This window comes from Amblyraja radiata, chromosome 38 (assembly GCF_010909765.2).
Source record: "Amblyraja radiata isolate CabotCenter1 chromosome 38, sAmbRad1.1.pri, whole genome shotgun sequence".
In the NCBI taxonomy this organism is placed as follows: domain Eukaryota; kingdom Metazoa; phylum Chordata; class Chondrichthyes; order Rajiformes; family Rajidae; genus Amblyraja; species Amblyraja radiata.
In genome coordinates, this window is record NC_045993.1 from 18,257,203 (window position 1) to 18,281,592 (window position 24,390).

The 24,390-nt window shown below is 52.2% G+C and overlaps 1 protein-coding gene across 3 annotated transcripts; it reads right to left on the minus strand.

Moving 5' to 3' along the window:
- Nucleotides 1-2,302: 2,302 nt before the first annotated feature.
- LOC116967096 (zinc finger protein 420-like) lies at nt 2,303-24,044 on the minus strand. Of its 3 annotated transcripts, XM_033013588.1 has the most exons (3): nt 22,440-22,449; nt 12,595-12,597; nt 2,748-4,695 (listed from the first exon to the last, which is right to left on the minus strand). In XM_033013588.1, exon 3 carries the CDS (start codon nt 4,680-4,682, stop codon nt 3,360-3,362), a length of 1,323 nt encoding a protein of 440 aa, XP_032869479.1. In that variant the 5' UTR covers nt 4,683-4,695; nt 12,595-12,597; nt 22,440-22,449; the 3' UTR covers nt 2,748-3,359. The 3 variants fall into 3 exon arrangements, with proteins under 3 accessions (XP_032869478.1, XP_032869479.1, XP_032869480.1); XM_033013587.1 differs by lacking the exons at nt 12,595-12,597; nt 22,440-22,449 and adding an exon at nt 9,285-9,377 and having other exon boundaries at nt 2,303-4,814; XM_033013589.1 differs by lacking the exons at nt 12,595-12,597; nt 22,440-22,449 and adding an exon at nt 24,021-24,044.
- Nucleotides 24,045-24,390: the final 346 nt, after the last annotated feature.

The window sequence follows — 24,390 nt, forward strand, 5'->3', positions numbered from 1 at the left end:
AGCATCTGCAGTTCCTTCTTAAACAGTACAACCAATGCATATTTGCTACTTCTAGATTGGTTGCAATTTCGAGAAAATTACACTTTTAAATATCTCCTCCAATAATTTTTCAAAATTCACACAGATAGCATCTAAGACAATTAATATGGAACGAAGGAAATGGGCGACGTTTCGGGTCTCGACCTGAAACATCGCCTATTTCCTTCGCTCCAGCATTTTTGTCTACCGTCAATTTTCCAGCATCTGCAGTTCCTTCTTAAACAAGACAATGAATATGGTAGTTTGTCATTTAATTTAGGCCAAATCCATGGTCACAGGCAAACACTATGGCTTAAAGACTAGTCCACTGCAAGATGCATGAAACAAAGCAAAATTGGACAAACATGTACAACACATGATGCTTTTGCAGTGGCATTTTTGTACTGAGTAGCTCTATCGACAATCTACACAAATTGAACACGGTGTGTACTTTAGGCAGATAATTAATGTTTTTAAATAAAATACCATCAAACTCAAAAAGAATGAGTGATACCATTTTCCTTTTCTTATGTGACAGGATATTGAGACTGATGTGTAAATGGTAGCAAAAGTTTTGCTGAGAAAATGGATGAGAAACATAGCATTTGGAATGTGAATGGAAGGGGGAGTGGATGAGTGTGTGTGTGTGTGTGGGGGGGGGGGGTTATTTTATTTTGTAAAAACATATCTAAGAAATCTAGTACATTTTTAGGTAATTTAAAGGTACATTTGGGGGATGGAGCATATGTGTGTGTGTGTGCGCGTGCGTGTGTGTGGGTTTGTGTGGGGGTCATTTTGTTTCATTTACACATATCTAATAAATCCAACAGAGTTTTAGGTTATTTATTAAAGGTACATATGTCACCGTTGCTATGGAGAAATATGTCCTTAGCAACCAAATTTAACTTTTTCTTTGTTTTTGGCCGTTAATCCTTAACGCCCAATTTTCGAAAATGGGGACATTGTATGTACGCTGCATATACCCCTTTTTGACATATCTAACACATATGCAGGTACTTTCCAGAGGTGTATCATGAAACTCAAAAACGAAACCCTAAATCTTGCCTCGGCCCATGGTCTATTTACAAAAAGAGACACAAACTCCTGGAGTGACTTGCACCTCTGGAGAGCATGGACAAGCGTCATTTTTGGTCAGGACACTTCTTCAGACTGCTTGGGGAGAAAGTTGGAAAGGAGAGGGGGGGAGTGGTCGCTTAGATTCCCTTACCTCTACAGATGCAGCCTGGCCCACTGGATAGATTGTGGCGGGGACCCACAGGAGTCCAGCCAAAAACTAGTCGGATACGAGTTGTGTGCACTAGACGTGTTTATTCTCTCCAATGTAGCTCCCTACTCCTCCCCGGACACGGGCGTTGCCCGGCTTTAAATACCAACTCAGGTACTGACCCTGTGACTCGTGCCTCCCACACCAAGACGCTGCCCTCTAGAGCCGATGGTTCATTGTGCCCTTGGGTTTCCACCAGGTGCCGCCACATTACCCCCCCCCCCCCCCCCCCCCCCCCAGAACCAGAGGCACCGAACCAGATGGGATGCTGCACGAGGCAGCCTGAACAAGTAGATACAATCCCACGCCCCGGGGGCTTGCTCGGTTCGGAGGAATCTCCGGGTTCAGGGACGGCGGACGCCCGTGACGGGGTGGTTGAGCCACATGGACTGGCTCGCTCTTGATGGCGCCAATGTAGGATTCGACCGTTTCGCCCTCTTGTTGGCTACAGGAAAAAAAACTTGTGGTGCTCCATGATAACGTTTGTGCGAAGTTGGCACAGGTAGAGAGGATGTGGAAAGGATGTTTCCACTGATGGAAGAGTCTAGGACCAGAATTAAAGGGCCTTCTTTTGGAAAGGACGGAACTTCTTTAGTAAGATAATTAATCTGTGGAACTCATTGCCACAAAGAGCTGTGGAGGCCTGTGTTTACTTACCCACCACCAGCGGGTTATCCAGGTAAGGAATGACCCGACCGGCCGTCTGCTGGTCAAGGGCGCTTACCACATAGTGATAGCGAGTCTCGTCAGCTGTAACGCCACGGATGTAAAATTGGGATTCGGCCTGTCAAAACAAAACCCCTGGCTGCGAGGTCCAAATTGTCGGTAGCTTCATGGAGACCACGTTGAGTCCGGCCTCATCTCCGTTGTAGGCGGCAGCGGCAGAATGTATTTTTTGTTTTTCAAATTTCCCTTCCAGGATTACACTCCTGGGCGTCGGGGGGTCACCAATGTGATGGGGACTCGCAGGAGACCAGCCAAAAACTAGTCAGACACTAGTTGTGTGCACAAGACATGTTTATTCTCTCCACTACAACTCCCTGCTCCTCCCCGGACACGGGCGTTGCCCGGCCTTAAATACCAACTCAGGTACCGACCCCATGACTAGTGCCTCCCACACCAAGATGCCGCCCTCTAGAGCCGATGGTTCGATGTGCCCATGGGTTGCCACCAGGTGCCGCCATAAAATGACGTTTTGAATCAGGACCCTTCTTCAGACTGATTGGAGAGGGTGGGGTTAGGAAGCTGGAAAAGAGAGATGGGGGCTGGACAAAGCCTGGCAAGTCTTTGTCATGGACACAAGTCGTGGACACAAAATGCTGGAGTAACTCAGCGTGACAGGCAGCATCTATGGAGAGAAGGAATGAGTAATGTTTCAGGTTGAGACCCTTCTGAAATGATAGGTGGAGACACAAGAAACTGCAGATGCTGGATACTTGCATCAAACACAATTTAGTTAGATGCACAGAATCTCTTGCCCAGAATGGGGAAAATCGAGGACCAGAGGACATGGGTTCAAGGTGATGGGGAAATGTAAATGTGCAGCTTTAAGAGACATTGGTCAGGTAGCATTTGAAGTACTGCATACAGTTCTAGGCACTCCATTACAGGACATGTGGAGGCTTTGGGGAAGGTGCAGAGATAGTTACCCAGAATGGGTTAAAAACAAGGAACAGCAGGTGCAAAAATGCTGGAGTAACTCAGCGGGACAGGCAGCATCTGTGGAGAGAAGGAATGGGCGACATGAAGGGAAGGGACACTCACCGCTGTGGGTACGCCAGTGTTGCCACAGGCTGGACAAGCGGGTGAAACCCATGCCACACTCAGCACACACAAAGGGTCTCTCTTCGGTGTGTATCTGCTGGTGCTCTCGCAGACTCGTGCACTCTTGAAACGCTTGCCGCAGTGGAAGCAGCGGCTCGCCGGCGAGGGCTCGTTGGTGCAGCAGCAACCCCTGCGAACTGTCATACGTCGCAATGCAGTATGGGCAGTCGTAGGGCTGGCATCTGGTGTGCACGCGCTGGTCAGACAGGGCGTGTGACACTATGGCAAAGCGCTATCCACACACTGGGCTGGGGAAGGGACGGTCGCCGGCGTGCACCCGCTGGTGGTTCATAAGGCTGGAGGAGCGGGTGAAGCCCTTGCCGCACTGGGCGCAGGTGTAGGGGCGCTCCCCAGTGTGGGTGCGCTGGTGCTCCAGCAGGCTGTTAGAGCGGGTGAAGCCCTTGCCGCAGTTGCTGCAGGTGTAGGGCCGCTCCCCGCTGTGCAGGCGCATGTGCACCTTCAGGTGCGTGGACGACTTGAAGCTTTTGCCGCAGTCGGAGCAGGTGAAGGGCCGCTCACTGCTGTGCACCCGCCGGTGCTCCCATAGCCCCGTGAACCGGGCAAAGCTCTTGCCACAGGTGGAGCAGCAATACGGCTTCTCGCCCGTGTGCACCCGCCGGTGGATCTTCAGCTCTTGCAGCCCCTTGAAATCCTTGTCGCAGTCGGAGCAGCCAAAGGGCCTCTCGCCGGAGTGTACCTGCTGGTGGGTCAGCAGATAAGTGGAGCGGGTGAAGCCCTTGCCGCAGTCGCTACAGGTGTAGGGCCGTTCCTCGGTGTGCAGGCGCCTGTGCGCCTTCAGTTCCGTCGATGACTTGAAGCTTTTGCCACAGTCGGAGCAGGTGAAGGGCCGATCACTGCTGTGCACCCGCTGGTGCTCCCGCAGCCCTGATAACTGGGCAAAGCTCTTGCCACAGGTGGAGCAGCCATAGGGCTTCTCGCCCGTGTGCACCCGCCGGTGGATCTTCAGCTCTTGCGCCGTCTTGAAGTCCTTGGCACAGTCGGAACAGCTGAAGGGCAGCTCTCCGCTGTGTACCCATTGGTGCTGCCCCAGCCTCCTCAAATTGAAAAATCTCTTGCCGCAGGTGGAGCAGCCAAAGGGCCGGTCGCCGGTGTGCACCTGCTGGTGCTGCAGCAGCCTGGAGGAGCGGATGTAGCTCTTGCCACATTGGGCGCAGGTGAAGGGGCGCTCGCCGGTGTGGGTGTGCCGGTGCTCCAGTAGGCTGTTGGAGCAGGTGAAGCCCTTGCCGCAGTCGCTGCACGTGTAGGGCCGCTCCCCGGTGTGCAGGCGCCTGTGCACTTTCAGGTCCGACGAGGACTTGAAGCATTTGCCACAATCGGAGCAGGGGAAGGGACGCTCACTGCTGTGCACCCGCCGGTGCACCCGCAGCCCTGATGACTGGGCAAAGCTCTTGCCGCAGGTGGAGCAGCTATAGGGCTTCTCGCCCGTGTGCACCCGCCGGTGGGACTCCAGCAGGCTCGGCTTCTGCCAGGACTTGCCACACACGTCGCACTCATAACGCTTCTTCTTGTTGTTCCCCGCCATGTGGTCCTCCATCGAAGCTCAGCCCCTCGAAGCTCAGACCACACACTGAGCAGATGGGGGGGGGGGGGGGTCACTGGCACCCTGGCCGCCCTCAATGGCCGCTCACGTCCCCGTATCTCCGTCCACAGCAACGGCTCTTAAACCCTGTAGTAGGAACACAGATGGTCAGCATTACTAACGAGTGAACATTACTTGTGCCTGATGGGGGGGGGAAGGGGAGGGGGGTGAGGGGAGTGGGTTAGGACGGTGTGATGGGGGTGTGATGGTGGAGAGGGGGAGAGGAGGGGGTGAGTGTGAGGAGGAGGGGAAAGGAGTGGCGAGGTGGTGAGGAGGCAAGGGGGGAAAGTGCAGAAGGGGGATGTGGACGGTGGAAGTGAGGGGAGGGGGAGTAGGGGATGAGAAAAATGTTGGAGAAGCTCAGCGGGTGAGGCAGCATCTATGGAGCGAAGGAAAGAGGCAACGTTTCGGGTCGAGACCCTTCTTCAGACAGATGTGAGGGTGGGGGGGGGCGGGAAGAAGAAAGGAAGAGGTGCAGCCAGTGGGCTGAAGGAGAGCTGAGAAGGGGAGGAGAAAGTAGGGACTACCTGAAATTAGAGAAGTCAATGTTCATACCACTGGGGTGCAAACTGCCCAAGCGAAATATGAGGTGCTGCTCCTCCAATTTCCGGTGGTCCTCAATCTGACATTGGAGGAGGCCCAGGACAGAAAGGTCGGATTCGGAATAGGAGGGGGAGTTGAAGTGCTGAGCCACAGGGAGATCGTTGTTATTGCGAACTGAGCGGAGGTGTTCAACGAAACGATCACCAAGCCTACGCTTGGTCTTACCGATGTAGAGCAGCTGACATCTAGCGCAGCGGATGCAATAGATGAGGTTGGAGGAGGTGCAGGTGAAACTCTGCCACACCTGGAAAGACTGCTTGGGTCCTTGAATGGAGTCAAGGCGGGAGATAAAGCGACAAGTGTAGCGTTTCCTGTGGTTGCAAGGGAAAGTGCCCGAGATGGGATGGTTCGGGTGGGAAGGGATGAATTGACCAGGGAGTTACGGAGGGAGCGGCCTCTGCGGAAAGCAGACAGGGGGGGCGATGGGAAGATGTGACAAGTGGTGGGGTCACGTTGGAGGTGGCGAAAATGTCAGAGGATTATTTGTTGTATGTGACGGCTGGTAGGGAGGAAGGTGAGGACATGGGGGACTCTGCCCTTGTTACGAGTGGGGGGATGGGGAGTGAGCGCAGAGTCACGGGGTATAGAAGAGACCCTGGTGAGAGCCTCATCGATAGTAGAAGAGGGGAACCCACGTTCCCTGAAGAATGAGGACATCTCCGATGCCCTGGGTGCAGATGCGGCGTAGACGGAGGAATTAGGAGTAGGGGATGGAGTCCTTACAGGAAGCAGGGTGGGAAGAAGTGTAGTCCAGATAGACATGGGTGTCAGTAGGTTTATAGTGGATGTCGGTCAGTAGTCTATCACCTGCGATAGAGATAGTGAGGTCAAGAAATGGTAAGGAATTGTCGGAAATGGTCCAGGTGTTTTGAGTGCCGGATGAAAGTTAGTGGTGAAATGGATGAAGTCAGTGAGTTGTGTGTGGATGCAGGAGGTAGCACCAGTGCAGTCGTCGATGTAGCGGAGGTAGAGTTCAGGGATAGGGTTGTTCGACGTACCCAACAAAGAGGCAGGCATAGCTAGGGCCCATGCGCGTGCCCATAGCTACGCAATGTATTTGGAGGAAATGGGAGGAGTCATTAAGGGTATTAAAAGTTATTAAGGGTAAGGACCAGCTCCGGTAGGCAGAGGAGAGTATCAGTAGACGGGGATTGGTTGGTTCTGCGGTCGAGGAAGAAACGGAGGGCTTTGAGACCCTCCCGGTGGGGGATGTAGGTTTACAGTGACTGGACATCCATGGTGAAGATGAAGAAATGGGGCACTAGAAAATGGAAGTCCTGGAGTAGACGAAAAGCATGTGAGGTGTCTTGAACATAGGTAGGAAGGGATTTAACCAGGGGGGGAATAGGATGTAGTCTAGCTATGTGGAAATAAGTTCGGTAGGACACGAACAGGCAGAAACAATGGGTCTGCCAGGACAGTCAGGTTTGTGGATTTTGGGGAGAAGGTAAAATTGGGCCGTGCGGGGCTGGGGAACGATGAGGTTGGAGACCCAAGGGCAGGGAGCTGGAGTTGATGAAGTCAGTGATGGTGCTAGAGATAGTGGCCTGGTGCTCGTCTGTGGGGTCATGGTCCAAGGATAAGTAGGAGGAGGTGTCTGAGAGTTGGCGCGTGGCCTCAGACTTGTAAAGATCAGAGCGCCAGACTACCACGGCACCTCCCTTGTTGGTGGGTTTGATCACCCAGTCTGGGTTGTTGCAGAGTGAGTGGAGGGCTGTACGTTCAGGGTGGGAGAGGTTAGAGTGAGACAGGGGAGTGGAGAGGTTGAGGCGGTTGATGTCCGCCGTCAGTTTAAAAGAAAAAGATCTAAAGCCGGTAGACGGCCACGAGGGGGAGTCCAAGAGAAGGGGGTACGTTGGAAACAGGAGAAGGGGTCATCACTGGGGAATGAGGACTCATTCCCATGGATGAACGCTTTGAGGCGGAGGCGACGGAAGGAGAGCTCCACATCGTGGCGAGTGCGGAACTCATTGAGGTGGGGACGGAGGGGAACAAAGGTGAAGCCTCTGCTGTGGACCGACCGTTCGGTATCAGAGAAGGGGAGGTCAGGGGGGATGGCGAACACATGGCAAGGATGGGGGTTGGGGCCGGAGGAAGGCAGGTGAGTGGATGGAGGCCGAGGCGATGTCTGGTGGGGGGGTGGTGGGTGGTCACGAAAGAGGGGGGGCATGAGGACTATAGTGTGAGTGGTGAAGAGCTGGGGTCACATGGTTCGAGGGGGAAGGGGCAGACCCAGTGGAACAACCACTGAGGTTCCCTGGTTAAGGGGGACTAGCACTAGGACCCAGCCCAGTCAGACCTCATGATGTCAGAGTCCGCAGGGTGGAGACTTCAGGCCCGGTGCTGAGCCTAGGACTCAGGTAAGGCGATGGCTGCGGCCTGCTGGAGAGTGGTGGAGTGGCGAGGATCGGGAGAGTTGATGGTGGAGGCTCGCGGGGAGTGGAGTCTGGGTCAGCGGGTGAAGCGTAGTAGGTCCCGGTCAGCGGATGGTCGATGAGGCAGCGAGGTTCGGCGGTCCTGGTGAGGCGGCGAGGTTTTGCGGTCCTGGTGAGACGGTGAGGTTTGGCGGTTCTGGTGAGGCGGCGAGGTTTGGTGGTCCTGGTGAGGTGGTGATGTTCGGCGAGGTGAGTAGGCAGTCACGTTATGGTGGCGACAGTCGGAGGAATCTGGGAGGTAGTGAGGGTCAGCGTAATCGGTGAGGGGGAAATAGTCAGAGTTACCGGTGAGGCAGCGAGGATCGGCGTCATCGGTGCGCAGGTGATGGTTGGTGGCAGCATCGACATGGTCGGCGAAGGCGGCGTCCTCAATGGTCTGGGAGGCGGTTAGTGCTGGTGCTGCTCCTAGTGGCCAAGATGATGTCGGGAAGGGGGCGCGGGCCAGCGTTGGGGCCCGAGGCCTGCAGGCGGTCAAGTCGCGGAGTGTCGGTGGCAGGAGCGGCCAGGAGACGGACTCGTTTACGATCCCTGGTGGAGTCCAGGTGGGCCAGGAATCATTTATTGAAGGCGTGGATCATCCGTAGGATGAAGTAGAGTTGTGGTCCGTTGCAGGTCTGGGTGAGTGAGACCCGAAATTTCGGGAGAGTCAAAGCAAGGTCCTGCTGGTGCCGGCTCATCGCAGCCAGGGTAGATCGTAGAGCACGGAAGGAAAATTGCCGACAATGGCGGCAGATCGCCAGTCGGTATCTATAGTCCGGGTTGGGTCCGAACTGGGAGGTAGGGAACTGGAGCTGGAGCTGGAAACCATGAGATACAAGATGGAGGCGCAGGCAAGGCCCGAGAAAGCAAACGTGGCTGTGGTACCGGGTCTGGGTTAGGATGTGGTCGTAGAGTTAGAGGGAAGGGGGAGTCACAGAGGGGGGGCAGTGAGCTAGAAGGTCGTCAAACTGTCTTCAGAGGGAGGAGTAGAACTTATTCAAAGTAGACATACCTTGAGGGGATTTCACAGTGGCGTAGACAAAACTTTAAGAGGCAGCATGTAAGGAGCGAAAGAAATAGGAGGGGGTTTGGGGGAGGAGGGAGGGGGAGAAAGGAGGAGGGATGATGGAGCAAGTGGGAGAGGGGGGGGCTGCACCGACCCGGCAACGCCCATCATCTGGGCACCGCGTTGAGCCGCGCATCTGCCGGCCGTGATGCGTCGTGACGTACCCCGCCCTGCGCCGTGATGTCACCCCGGTACTGCCCCGCCGGTGATTGGCGCTGAGTCACGTGGGGGCGGCGAGCATCATGGGAAGGTCACTGTGCTGGAGTCACTCAGCGTCTGTGTGCAAAGATCCTATAGCGTGGATAGATGCAGTGCGGCCTCCCGCCGCCAGAGGGGGCGCGACAGTCGGAGGACCAGAGGGCGCCGAGACCTAACGTTCCCCCGCACACACGCACGCGCCTCGGATCGCCCCCGACATGGAGGAGGGGGAGGGGCAAGGACGAGGGGCCGAGCGGCGGCGGCGTCTATCCCCACCTGAGCTCCCGGCCTCACTCCTTCCTGTGTCCGGCCTTCACGGCGACGCAACGTCCCACCTCACGTGACCGGCGACCAGGTCCCTCCCCCCCCCCAATGACGGCATCGACAATGGCCAATGGGACCGCGTCACAGAGGACCAGGTACCGCCCCCTTATTGTCGCCGACCCCGCCCCCCCTCGCTGCACGTGACCAAAGATGCTATAAGATCTTTGCACGTGACCGCGGGGGGGTAGAGAGAGAGGGAGAGGGAGAGGGAGCGAGGGAGAGAGAGAGGGAGAAAGGGAGGGAGAGAGAGAGGGGTAGAGATAAAGCAAGAGGGGGGGAGAAAGGGATGAGAAATGAACGGGTGAGAGAGAGAAAGAGGGAGAAAGAGCGGAGGGGAGAGAGACATTTAACAATCGTGTTTTATTTTGATTTTATTACATTTCATCGTCTCATTGATGATTTTTGACATAAAAAGCTTCACTCTAAAACATTTAGTTCCAAGCATATATATTATATCTGTCGCTAAGCACACACACAAATATCTTTGTTTTAGAGGTTTGGTACGTTGGCGTCAGGCCAGGGTTTTGGGCTGCAGGCCTGTGTTCCGGGCTTTGGCCAAAGTTCAGGGCTTCTGGGCCCGTGTTTTGAAGGCCCCAGTGTTGTGTCAATAGACAATAGGTACAGTAGGCCATTTGGCCCTTCAAGCCAGCACTGTGATCAGGGCTGATCATCCACAATCAGTACCCCGTTCCTGACCTCTCTCCATATCCCCTGACTACGCGAACCTTAAGAGCTCTATCTAACTCTCTTGAAAGTATCTAGAGAACCGGCTTCCACTGCCCTCTGAGGCAGAGAATTCCAGACTTTTTGAAATTTCATGTATTAAAATCATGTTTTAGTGCATTGTAGAAGTATGATTTTAATGTTTTTTGTTTGAAGTATTTTTAAGAGGTAACCTTTTAAGGGGTAACCTTTTTCCACACAAAGGGTGATGGGTGTATGAAACAAGCTGCCAGAGGAGGTAGTTGAGGCAGGGACTATCCCAACATTTAAGAAACAGTTAGACTGATACATGGATAGGACAGGTTTGGAGGGATATGGACCAAAAGCAGGTAGTTATGGACCAAAACCAGGTTGGCGGGTGTGGGCAGGTTGCGCCTAAGGGCCTGTTTTCACACTGTATCACTCTGACTACATTATACCTCCATCATGCATGAATGCTTCAAAATCAAGTGGTCGAGTTTTTTGCCATATACTCAAGCATAGAAACATAGAAAATAGGTGCATGAATAGGCCATTCGGGCCTTCGAGCCAGCACTGCCATTCAATATGATCAAGGCTGTTCATCTAAAATCAGTAACTCTTTCCTGTTTTTCCCCATATCCCTTGATTTCACTAGCCCCAAGAGCTAAATGTAACTCTCTCTTGAAAACATCCAGTGAATTGGCCTCCACTGCCTTCTGTGGCAGAGAATTCCACATATTCACAACTCCCTGGATGAAGAAAGTGTATCCTCATCTCAGTTTTAACTGGCCTACCCCTAATTTTTAAACTGTGACCCCTGGTTCTGAACTCCCCCAACATTGGGAACATTTTTCCTGCAGTTACAGTAAGTGAAAATCTAGCAGGCAAGCAGGATGCTTTGTCCAACCACCCCCATTTGAAGGCCACTATCTTACACCTCTTCTACCCAGTGCTTGGTACATACTTCCAGCAGCCTCTGGTTGTCCTGCAGGATGCACCGAGCCGCAGCTTGGTCCATGCCAGTCACCAGGGTGAATCCAGCGCAGGGATTCTCACGGCAGCAACGCAACGCAACGCTTCCGACGCCTCCGACCGCCCAGGACTCTTGCACTGAGGCTGCTCCATGGCCGGAGCTGCAGCGAGCGACTCGCCAGCCCAGAAACACTCGCCAACTCCGGCTCCCCGTCCGCATCTGCCCCAGCCGCTGCTTCTGCTTCCATTCCTCCCTCTGCCCCGGCTCTCCAACACCGTCCCATGCAGTTTGTATTAGTTTTTGACAGAGCGTAAGAAATTCTATGATCAGCATGAGAGTATGAGAATTGGGCGAAATGCGTGATTCTCAAGCTCAATGCGTGAGAGTAAAAGGCTTGCTGGTGTCAGGCTCCTGTTGCCAGAGAAGGCCTTGTCTGTTGTCAAAGAAGGCCTTCTCTGGCAACAGGAGGCCTAGTGCCAAGAGGCTTCTGTTGCTCCGAAGGAAGATCTACTGGAATCAGGCTCCCGTTGCTCCGATAGGCCTACCGTGTTGCTTAGGAAGCCCTACACTGTTGGGAAGGAAGGCCTGCCAGTGTCAGACTTCTGTTGCTATGGAAGGCCTCCTCTGTTGCTGAGGAAGGCCTACTTCTCCCAGGCAATGTTTCCTCTAATTTTTAGTAGTTTGTGTGCTCTACACTACTCCTAACACTACTGCTAATATATATATATATATATATATATATATATATAATAGCAGTAGTGTAGATATATATATATGCTACCTCTGTTTATACTGTATCTATCCATCCACAACGTACTTAATGCTTACTGCACAAATACTTCTGTCTATATTGCATATATCCCACCCAGTGTATCCATACTATAATGTCCCACTGCACATATATTTCCCCATCTATAGTGTACCTTTATCTATAGACTACTGTGTATATCCCACTCTTACTGCCTATGCTGCTCCACTGCACTTTCTTAGATATTATTCCACCAAATGCACTGTTTTTGCCCTTCTGGTTAGATGCCAATTGCATTTCGTGCGCTCTGTACTTGTACTCTGCACAATGACAATAAAGTTGAATCTAATCTAATCTAATCTAATTAAACTGTATTGCCATATTTTAATATCATACAAATATCATATTTGTAGAACTATGAATGCAATTTATGAAGTTATGAAGTATTCAGTTAAGATGTTATCCTCCACTTTGAAGCTTGAACTATTGATGAATAAAATATCAATGTGTATTTGTTATCTTTATGTGACACAATGCCAAAATAAAGTATGGGGGAAGGGATTGCAGCTATCTCCTCCTGATGTCCCTCTGGTACTAAAAGGGAAGAGCATTGTATCCAGATGCTGACTTTGTACTTTGTGAACCCTATAAAGAACTGCAAACTACTTGCATTTCTGCATTAGTCTCTTCAAACATTGAGTTTTAGACTGCAGCAAGCAGCCAATCAATCGCAGGAGTACCTTCACTGGGAGGACCAGTAGCTCAAGAAGTTGGCTAATCACAGTCTTCTCAAGGGCTATGAGTGATGTTCAATAAATATTGAACAGGAATGCAATATCCTGAACCTTTAAATGAACAGACTTCAGTGGGTGTGGTTCAACAAGAGTCCATTCCCCTCATATACCTCAGTGAAATGGCAGGTACACAAAAATGCTGGAGAAACTCAGCGGGTGCAGCAGCATCTATGGAGCGAAGGAAATAGGCAACGTCTCGGGCCGAAACTCTTCTTCATCGATTTTCCAGCATCTGCAGTTCCTTCTTAAACTCAGTGAAATGGCAATTGTTAATAACAAACTTTGAAAACTGATGCCAGTGAATTATATTGTTTCTATTGAGAAAATCAAGACGTACAATACAGTAAATCCTCGTTTTTATGGACCTCTATATAATTAATTTTGGTGATTGCAGATAGACCTACGGGCCTTCACTGCCAGGCCAGCCTACCTACGCCATGCCTGGCCCGCATCGAGTCTGACCGCTTCCAGGCCGAGCTGCCGACGTTACCCCCGGATCGCACTGCAGCCCCTGCCTCTTCCAGTTGCCGGCCGGCACCGCCACCCCGACTTCTTAAAGGCCGAACTTACTGCCGCTGCCCCCTGGCCCACGTTGCTTCTCTGGCCCCTTTGAGGTTGCACTGCCGCCACAACTGGCGAAACGGCATGCCTGATGCCACAGTGGGCTGCAGCTGTCCCCGGTGCCGGATGGGGCCGCCGATTTTGAAATTCTGAAAGAAAAAAAAAATCTCCACTGTTAAATTTTTTCACTATGATTTATAGCAGAGACATTTCATAGCGGAGTTTTTTAGTGCGCACATAAATTTTCTTTGTGCGCTGGTTGATAAACGTGTGTGCACATGGAATCCCAAGGCCGAGTGACGATCTCCCGACCCTCGACCTCGGCTGCTGATAACCCTTGAATCTCCGTCTCCCCGTCCCCCCCCCCCCCCAAGACTACTCGAGATGGAGTTAGTTGGGTTTTCTTGGCCAGAATCTCCCCGCTGTCCAATATGACCTCGAGTGCTGGAAAGTTACATCGTCGAGGCTGGGGGAAAAAACAAAGATGGAGTCATCATCAACTCTCTCCCCCCCGTCTCTCTCTATCTCTCTCCCCCATCTCTCTCCCTCTCTCTCCCCTTCTCTCTCTCCCCCTCTCTCTCTCCATTTCACCTCTCTTCTCCCTCTCTCCCCCCCTCTCTCTCACCCTCTCTCCTCTCCCTCTTTCCCCTCTCTCTCTCTCCCGTCTCTCTCTCTCTCTCCCGTCTCTCTCTCTCTCTCACCCTCTCCCCTCTCTCTCCACCTACTCACCCTGATCCACAATGCCACCACAATTCCAGAGAAGATCACGATCATCAAGAGAAGACCGCAGAATAAGGCGAGAATGGCGATTTTTCGAGGATTCGGGGCAGAAACGGCCATTTTCTCACCCTGCGCTGGAAACAAGAAGCAAAAGTCAGCCATCTTGAAATGGGCCCCAAAATATCGCCCTGAATGAATGAATATAACTTTAATTGTCATTCAGGTATACACATAGACACAGTGCACATTGAATGAAATTTCGTTGCATTGACTCTTCAAAGTAGCAGCAGAATATAACATTTATATCAGGCGATCAGTAAAAGTGCTTAGTGTGTCCATAAAAAGTGCTTCATGTGCATAGTTCTGTAAAATAGATATGTAGGAAAGTTTTTAAAAGTGGCAATGTATAAGAAAGTTCTAGCATCGGTTTGATTGTGAGTTCAATAGTCTTATGGCCTGGGGGATGAAGCTGTTGCAGAACCTGGTTGTCCCGCTCTTCATGCTGCGGTACCTCCTCCCAGAGTTCAGCAGTGTAAACAATCCATATTGTGGGTGTGTGGGGGCTCTGGTAATGCCCTTAGCTCTTGTCAGACAGCGTTTGTAACCAATGTCCATGATGGAAGGAAGAGAAGTCCCAATTATTTTTTCCGCTGTCCTCACCACTCTCTGAAGGCACTTCCAGTCCGCAGCTGTACAGCCGCCGCACCACATAGAGATGCAGCTGGTCATGACTTATTCAATGGTGCTTCTGTAGAATGTCCTCTCTCTTTCTCTGTTTTTTTACTTTGGAGATACAGCGGAAATAGGCCCTTGTGCCCACCGAGTCCGCGCCGACTAGCGATCGGCCATTGATACACTAGTTTAGTTTGGAGATACAGCGTGGAAACTCAACTAAACTAATATTTGATACTCCCTGTTTAGCAAAGAACTGCAGATGCTGGAAAAGTCAAAGGTAGATAAAAAAATGCTGGAGAAACTCAGCAGGTGAGGCAGCATCTATGGAGCGAAGGTTATAGGTGAAGTTTCGGGTCGAGACCCTTCTTCAGACTGAAGAAGTTACTCCCTCCACTGCTCCCTTCCCCTCTCTTCTCCCCTCCTCTCCTCTCCTAATTGATACTCTGACTGATTAACTTACCACTGGCAATCTCCAGGTGGACAGTCCTGTTGAGGCATCTTCACAGGAGAGAGATGTACCCTAGGTTGTATCTCATGGTTTCCAGCTCCAGCTTTCCTCTCCGCCTCCGTGCAGCTGAGATACCACACAGAGATGCCATACGTTAGTATGCTCTCTGTGGTGCAGCGGTAAAACGTTGTCAGCAGCTGTTGGGGCAGACCAGTCTTTTTTAATGTCCTCAGGAAGAACAGTCGTTGCTGTGCCTTCTTGACCAGCGCAGCAATGTTGGTGGACCATGTGAAGTCCTCTGAAATGTGAGTGCCCAGAAACTTAAAGCTAGACACTCTCTCCACACTTTCCCCATAAATGGAGATTGGGGCGTATTCTCCATTATGGGACCTCCTGAAGTCAATAATCAGCTCCTTCGTCTTGGAGGTGTTTAGTGACAAGTTGTTATGTGTGCACCAGTCCGCCAGGTTCTGCACCTCCGCTCTGTATTTTGTTTCATCCCCGTTGGTGATCAGCCCAATCACTGTTGTGTCGTCTGCAAACTTCACGATGGTGTTGGTGTCGAATGCAGGAACACAGTCGTGAGTGAAGAGGGAGTAGAGCATGGGGCTTAGTACACAGCCCTGTGGTGTGCCAGTGCTCAGGGTGATAGTGGAGGACAGGTGCTCGCCCAGTCTCACTGCCTGCGGTCACTCCGTCAGAAAGTTCAGGATCCACTCGCATATCGGCGAGCTGAGGCCTAGCTGGTGGAGTTTGGTGGTGAGCTTGGTGGGGATGACCGTATTGAATGCAGAGCTATATTGAAGCTATATTCAACCTTATTGAAGCATATAAAATTATTAAGGGAGTGGACACGCTAGAGGCAGGAAACATGTTCCTGATGCTGTAGGAGTCCAGAACCAGGGCCCACAGTTTAAGAATAAGGGGTAGGCCATTTAGAACGGAGATGAGCAAAAACTTTTTCACCCAGAGAGTTGTGAATCTGTTGAATTCTCTGCCTCAGAAGGCAGTGGAGGCCAATTCACTAGATGCTTTCAAGAGAGTTAGAGCTCTTAAAGATAGTGGAGTCCAGTCATATGGGGAGAAGGCAGGAACGGGGTACTGATTATGGATGACGATGCTGGCTCGAAGGGCCGAATGGCCTACTCCTGCACCTATTGTCCTCTCCCCTCCTCTCCTCCACTCCCTTCTCATTCCTCCCATCTCCTCTCCTTTCTCCTCTACTACTCCTCCCCTCTCCTCTCTTCCCCTCGCCTCTCCTCCCCTCCACTCTCCTCCTCCCGTCTCCTCTCTCCTCCCCATTTTGGTGATTTTCCTCCTTTATTTGAGATGGTCGGGGTCAGAATGAAAAAAAAGCTGCCAAAAACAGTTGCTATTTTTAAGAGGGAGTTAGATGTGGCCCTTGTGGCTAAAGGGATCATAGAAACATAGAAAATAGGTGCAGGAGTAGGCCATTCGGCCCTTCGAGCCTGCACCGCCATTCAATATGATCATGGCTGATCATCCAACTCAGTATCCTGTACCTGCCTTCTCTCCACACCCCTCGATCCCTTTAACTGGCCTCAACTTCCTTCTGTGGCAGAGAGTTCCAGAGATTTACCACTCTCTGTGTGAAAAATGTTTTTCTCGTCTTGGTCCTAAAGGATTTCCCCCTTATCCTTAAACTGTTACCCCTTGTCCTGGACTTCCCCAACATCGGGAACAATCTTCCTGCATCTAGCCTATCCAACCCCTTAAGAATTTTGTAAGTTTCTATAAGATCCCCCCTAAATCTCCTAAATTCTAGCGAGTACAAGCCAAGTCTATCCAGTCTTTCTTCATATGAAAGTCCTGATATCCCTGGAATCAGTCTGGTGAACCTTCTCTGCACTCCCTCTATGGCAATAATGTCCTTCCTCAGATTTGGAAACCAAAACTGTACGTAATTCTCCAGGTGTGGTCTCACCAAGACCCTGTACAACTGCAGTAGAACCTCCCTGCTCCTATACTCAAATCCTTTTGCTATGGATCAGGGGGTATGGAGAGAAGGCAGGTACAGGATACTGAGTTGAATGATCAGCCATGATCATATTGAATGGCGGTGCAGGCTCGAAGGACCGAATGGTCTACTCCTGCACCTAATTTCTGTTTCTATGTTAACTCGATCAAAAGTGAAGAATTCAGACGATGACGATATTTAAGGGGCTGTCCCACTTGTCCTAATCTGCGAGTTTAGACGAATGTCTTCGACCTTCAAACTTGCAGCATGGTCGACACATGGTCCTAGGAGGTCCTATGAGGTCGCTGGAACTCTCCTTCATGCTTGAGGGAAGTTCCCGAATACTCGTGGCCTCAGCTGGGTCGTGAAACATTTTTCAACATATTGAAAAAATTTCCGCGAGTAAGATTTGGTCGGCATGGTTCTTTTTTGACGTAGTGCAGTGGAGTGGGGTTGCTGTGTAGTTACAGGCAGTCGAGGGCAGCAGTAGACCATCTCCTTCACTGACCGGGCATTTTGATTGGCTCATTGGAGTTTCAGGACCAAGGAAACCCGACTTGAGGTTAAATGCCCGTTACACTTTATTATATTTCTTAAAAGTGTCTCCACTCCTTCTTCCCTTCTCTCCCCCCCCTTTCTCACAACCCACCCCTCCGCACCCTCTAAAGGACTTACTGTTACTGTGCAGCCATTCAGACAGGCTCCCCCGCTTTCCCTGGCCCCCGCCTTCGCAATGTGTTTGTGTGCAGACGGTCGATCCAGCTCGAGGCTTTCCAGGCGAGTGCCCTCGAGTTTGAAGGTCGAGGACATTCTTTTTAACTCACTGATTAGGTCACCCAAGTGGGACAGGCCCTTAAGAATGGGTAAAAGAAATTAAAGATCTCACATACATGAATTTTCCTCCTCCACTCTCCGCTTCTCCCCTCCTCTCCTCTCCTACTCACCCCCCTCCCCTCCTCCATCCCCCCTCCTCCATACTCCCCTCCCCCTCTCCCCTCTCCTCCAGTGTTCCCCTCACCTCTCCTCCCCTCCCCTCACCTATCCCTGTGAGCTCCCGGTGCCCACACTGGGTGTAGAGTTTGCGGGTGGAGAGGGGGAATGGTGGTATGGGTCGGGCGCACAGTTGGGGCGAAGTAAGCAGCAGCTCTGTACTGCCCCCGTCCGCTCCCCTACTCTCCTCTCCCCGATCCTTTCCTCCCTCTCATCCCCCTCCCCTCGTCCATCCTACGCATCTCAATCCACCTCTCCCCTCCCTCTGTTCCCTCCCTTCCTCTCCCCTCTTCTCTTCCTCCCTCGCATCTCCCCCTCCCAACCTGGGATCCCGTGAACTGACGGGAGGTTTGGGGAGGGGACAGATTTGGGGCAGAGGGAGGGGAAAGAGGGAGAGGGGGCGTCACCTTTCTTCAAAAGGTCGAGGGTCTGTTCCTGCAGAGAGGCGTCGAGGGACTTAAAGTGGCTGCTGAATGGAGGGAAAGGTAGGAGGGTTGGTCATGAGGCTCGAGAGGGAGAGAGAGAGATAGGGAGAGACCCTCCGTCTCTCCTACTTCACCTCTCTACCTCCCTCTCCCCCACATCTAGATCTAAGAATTAGTGGTCGGCCATTTAGCACTGAGAAGAGGAGAGACTTTTTCACTCAGAGAGTTGTGAATCTGTAGAATTCTCTCACAGAAGGCAGTGGAGGCCAATTCACTGGATGTTTTCAAGAGAGTTAGATTTAGCCCCTTGGGCTAATGGAATCAAGGGATATGGGGAGAAGGCAGGAACGGGGTACTGATTGTGGATGATCAGCTGTGATCAGATTGAATGGTGGTGCTGGCTCGAAGGGCCGAATGGCCTACTCCTGCACATATTGTCTATGTTTCTATCCTCTTGCTCCCTCTCCCCTCCCTGTATGCCACCTCCTCCCCATTCCTCCCTCCCCACCCTCTCTCCACACTGCCCCTCCGCTCCGTCATGAAGGGGAGAGTAGACGATGGCCCCCACCGCGTACTGCCTGCCTCACCCTCCTCCCCTCTCCCCCATGCCCTCCACCATCTTCCATTCCTCCCCTCCCCATCCCTCTCCACATATCTCTCTCCTGGGGGGGATTGAGGGAGAGGAGTGGGGAAAATGGGGGATAGAGGGAGAGGAGGGGGGTGGAGAGAGGAGTTATGGAGGGATGGAGTGTAGGGGCAAGTGGAGGAAGGGAGTGGGGGAAGGGAGGAGGACAGGTGAAAGAGGAGGGAGGGTCAGGAGGAAGGGGACAGAGTGCTGGGGGATGAGGGGGTATGGAGGAGGATAAGTGTAGGAAGAGAGACGGCGAGGTAATGAAAATATTAACTTCTGCCGTTAGTGCGGGACCATCAGCCGATCATGCGCAGTTGGGGGCTATGGGTGAGTGGTGGAATGTTGCGTTGGGTGACCAGGCCTCCCATGTGACAAAGGATCCAACGGGTCCCATTTAGTCTAGGAAGGAGATAAAATGGTGTGAGATGAGAGAGAAATGTATATGTGCATCTTTAAGGGCCATTGGTCAGGTAGCGTTTGGAGTATTGCATTCAGTTCTGGTCACTCCATTAGAGGACTGATGTGGTGGCTTTGGGGATGGTGCAGAGATGGTTAACCAGAATGGTTTAAAAACAAGGAACTGCAGATGCTGGTTTACAAAAAAACAGGGCTCTCACTTAACCTTTTTTCCCTGTTGCCAGCCGGGCAACCTAGGCAGCTTTTTAGGTTGCCAAATGACAGTTTAGGTGGTCATTTAAGACGGCTTGCCTGATGCGTGCGATAATGTGCTCGGACGAAGTGTGTAGTTACCAGTCGGAATTATGCTCATTGAAGCATTCACATATTATTTCTGCTTCAAATAAAGTCACAAACTAAATATATTCACCAATCAAGACATGATATATACCACAATGACATGCAGCAAAATTATAATACAGTATCTCAACTCTTTTTACACATTGCAATGAATGCAATTTCTATTATTTCTTTCCTCTTCCAAACAAAAATGTGATCTGATTATTCAGCGTATGATCAACCTGTGTCAATAAATCCTGGAACATGGTAACATATATGCTTAACCATGCACACTACAGATTGATGCAAGCATGTTTTGTGAAGGACCAAAATGATCATGACATGGCGATAGCATGGGTCATTATTGCTATTGGTACAGAAATACTCTTGCTTTCCACATAATTTATCGACAACAAAATATATAGGTTGCAAGGAAATTTCTAAAGGCATTTTATGATAATAGCTATTAAAACCGACTACACCCATCTGATAGGTTAAACATTACACTGACTGACAAGAGATGGCCAAAGGACATAACTGCAGCAAATGTTCTTTTGGTAATACCTGTATGTTTAAAGGTGTCAAAATGCCACATTACCGGACATTCAGATTAGATGAATGTGTTGTGAACAGCAATGACAGTTTGTAAACAGATTTAAAAAAAAATATTGATAAACGCTTCATGTTTCCATCATTCCCACTTCAGAAATATCTCCTGACTAAATTTGTGATGTATATGACTGACTGTAGAAGTAAAACCTGGATAAATCCAACATATAGTTGTGAATGTTGCTCATTAAATCAGTACTACAGTACTGATACTCCATATTAAGAGCATTGATATGCCGTTAAAATGAATTCTGTGATAACGTGTCAATGGTAGCAGTGACAATTGAACACTGCGGTTTTAATGTTTCATGTGTTCACAATTTAGTTAATCCATCTTTATGGATTAAAACAAATAATAACATTGGAATTAATACACATTTGATTGTATTCCGTTATCATAGTCAATTTTCGCATTGAAGACATTTCCAGCATAGTGGGGGCGGGTGTGAATCAGTGTGGGATGGATAGATGACCGGGGTGGGGTTGACAATCGGTGCGGGATGGATGGATTGAGGTTGGGGTATTAGTTCGTGTTGGTTGGAGTAGGTAAAATTGTGAGGGGAGAGAGGGGGGGATGTCAGTGGGATTGAATGGGGGGGATCAGTATGGGATTGACGGGGGGATCTGTGCAGCATGGATAGGGGGGGGGGTCAGTACAGGATGAATGGCGTAGACAAAAATGCTGGAGAAACTCAGCGGGTGATGCAGCATCTATGGAGAGAAGGAAATAGGCAACGTTTTGGGTCAAGGGCCTTCTTCAGACTGATCCCTCCATTCTTCTTGAATGGGGCGATCAGTACTTGATGGATGGGGTTGATCAGTACAGGATGAATGGGGGATCAGTACAGGAAGAATGCGGGGGGGGGGTCAGTACAGTGTGGATCGGAGGGTCTGTGCAGGATGAATGGGTGAATCGCTAAAGGATGAATGGGAGTTTAGTGAAAGATGAATGAGAGGATCAGTGCAGGATGAATGAGGGGCTCAGTACAGGATGGATGGGGGGGATCAGTACAGGATGGTTGAGGGGATCAGTGCAGGATGAATGAGGGGTTCAGTACAGGATGAATGAGGGGATCGGTGCAGGATGAATGAGGGGATCAGTACAGGATGAATGAGGGGATCAGTACAGGATGAATGAGGGGATCAGTACAGGATGAATGGGTTGATGTAGTGCAGGATGGATGGGAAGAGGGTGAGCACACAATCAATTGGGGGACCAGTGTAGGTTGGATGGGAGGGGTGGGTGGCAGGAGAATCAATGCGAGGTGGATAGGGAGATCAGTGCAGGATCAATATATGGAGGGGGGGGGGGGTAGATGGGGAGGGGAGCACAGGGGATGTCAGTGAGGACTCAATAGAGGCGGGAATGGGGATCAGTGCGGGGTGGAGAGGAGGGGGTCCCAGGATAACTTCTTCTGCAATGGTACAGGGCTCTGGTGAGACCACATCTGGAGGAGAGAGGGGAAGGGGGGGGAGGGGGAGGGGGGGCAAGAGGTTGGCGCTCCTCGGACAACAGCAGCATCATCACCCTGCTGCCTTGGCCGTTCCTGTCCACTGCCAAGTGCCGCCGCCAAAGGGGATCTCCTCGCTGAAAGGGGGCCTCCCCCTTTCTCCCTCCTCCCGGCCTCGGCATGCTAGAGGGTTTGTTTTGAAAGCGCCGTTGGCAGTGTGGCAAGCAGCGGCCGCTATCAGGGCGGGCGGGGTGCGGGAGCAGGTGGAGCCACTGTCGCTGCGGCTGTTTGGGGCCCGTCATTCGCTCCGACTCTCCCGTCACCCCGCATCTAGTATCTTTGCCCTGCACTACAGTCGCCATCGCCGCCGACACGAAACGTCACGTTCCTTTTCTCCAGAGATGCTTCCTCACCTGATGAGTTACTCCAGTTTTTTGTGTACCTTCGGTATAAACCAGTATCTGCAGTGCCAAGCTGGGCAAAAATGACTCGGCATTTAGGTTGCCCGGCAGCACTTTGGGTACCATTGCCACCTGGGCAACCGCTAATTTCGAGACAAGGACACAAAGTGTTGGAGTAACTCAGCGGGACAGGCTGCATCTCTGAAGAGAAGGAATGGGTGACATTTCAGGTCAAGACTGAAGAAGGTGTGCCAGCAGGCTGGAGGACCGGGCAAAGACCTTACCACAGAGCAGGCAGGTGAAGGGGCGCTGACCGGTGCTCCTGCGGGTGAAGCCCTTACCACAGGACGGGTAGGGGAAGGGACGGTCACTGCTGTGGGTACGCCGGTGCTGCCACAGGCTGGACATGAGGGTGAAACCCTTGCCACACTCAGCGCACACAAAGGGTCTCACTTTGGTGTGTATCCGCTGGTGCTCCCGCAGCCCCCGTGCACTCTTGAAATGCTTGCCGCAGTGGCCGCTCACCGGCGTGGGCCCGTCGGTGCTGCTGCTATCCTCGTGAGCTGTCAAACGCCTCACCGCGGTACGGGTTGTCTTAGGACTGGCCACTGGTGTGCACGTGCTGGTGAGACAGGGCGTCGGAGGCCATGGCGGAGCGCTGTCCACAAACCAGGCTGGGAAAGGGACGGTCGCCGGCGTGCACCCGCTGGTGGGACCTCAGCTTGGAGGAGTAGGTGAAGCCCTTGCCGCACTGGCCGCAGGTGAAGGGGCGCTCGCCGGTGTGGGTGCGCTGGTGCTCCAGCAGGCTATTGGAGCGGGTGAAGCCCTTGCCGCACTGGGCGCAGGTGAAGGGGCGCTCGCCGGTGTGAGTGCGTTGGTGTTCCAGTAGGCTGTGGGAGCGGGTGAAGCCCTTGCCGCACTCACTGCAGGTGAAGGGGCGCTCGCCAGTGTGCACCCGCCGGTGTCGCTCTAACACTGACAACTGGGCAAAGCTCTTGCTGCAGGTGGTGCAGCCGAAGGGCTTCTCGCCCGTGTGCACCCGACGGTGTACCTTCAGCTCTTGCGCCCTCTTGAAGTCCTTGCCGCAGTCGGAGCAGCTGAAGGGCTTGGGGAAGGGATGGCCGCCGGTGTGCACCTGCTGGTGGGACAGCAGATAGGTGGAGCGGGTGAAGCCCTTGCCGCACTGGGCGCAGGTGAAGGGTCGCTCATCAGTGTGGGTGATCTGGTGCTCCAGCAGGTTGCTGGAGTGGGTGAAGCCCTTGCCGCAGTCGCTGCAGGTGTAGGGCCGCTCCCCAGTGTGCACGCGCCTGTGCAGCTTCAGGTCCGACGACAACTTGAAGCCTTTGCCGCAGTCGGTGCAGGTGAAAGGCCGCTCACCGCTGTGCACCCGCTGGTGCACCCACAGCCCGGACGACTGGGCAAAGCTCCTGCCACAGCTGGAGCAGCCATAGGGCTTCTCGCCCGTGTGCACCCGCCGGTGTACTTTCAGGTCATACGCCCTCTTGAAGTCCTTTCCGCAGTCGGAGCAGCCGAAGGGCCTGGGGAAGGGATGGTCACCGGTGTGCAGCTGCTGGTGGACCTTCAGGTGATCCGTCCTCTTGAAGCTCTTGCCGCAGTCGGAGCAGGTGAAGGGCCTCTCGCCGGAGTGCATGCGGTTGTGCTGCAGCAGGTTGTCGTAGCGGGTGAAGTTCTTGCCACACTCCGAGCAGTTGAAGGGGCGTTCCCCCGTGTGCACCCGCCAGTGGATCTCCAGCTGACACAGGTGCTGCCAGACCTTGCCACACATGTCGCACTTATAACGCTTCTCCTTGTTGTGCCCCATCATGTGGTCCTCCATCGATGCTCAGCCCCTCGAAGTTCAGCCCGCACACCGAGCAGATGGGGGGGGGAGGGGGAACTCACTGGTACCCAGGCCGCCCTCAATGGCCGCTCTGACCAGAGCAACGGCTCCCAAACCCTGCAGGAGGGGAAGACATGGGGTCAACAAGCTGGCAAACAGAACACTACTGGCACATATTGGGTGCATTTATGGTGGAGGAAACCGTTACCTAATTCTGGGCGGCACAGTGGCGCAGCTGTACAGTTGCTGCCTCACAGCCAGAGACCCGGGTTCGATCCTGACTACATGTCTGTGCAGTCTGTACGTTCTCTCCTTTACCTGCGTGGGTTTTTATTCCGTGTGCTCCGGTTTCCTCCAACATTTCAAAGACGTTCAGGGTTGTAGGCTAATCGGCC

Excerpts from the sequence above, each read along its gene's own strand:
- LOC116967096 (XM_033013587.1), bottom strand. The coding sequence starts at position 4,682 with ATGGAGGACCACATGGCGGGGAACAACAAGAAGAAGCGTTATGAGTGC.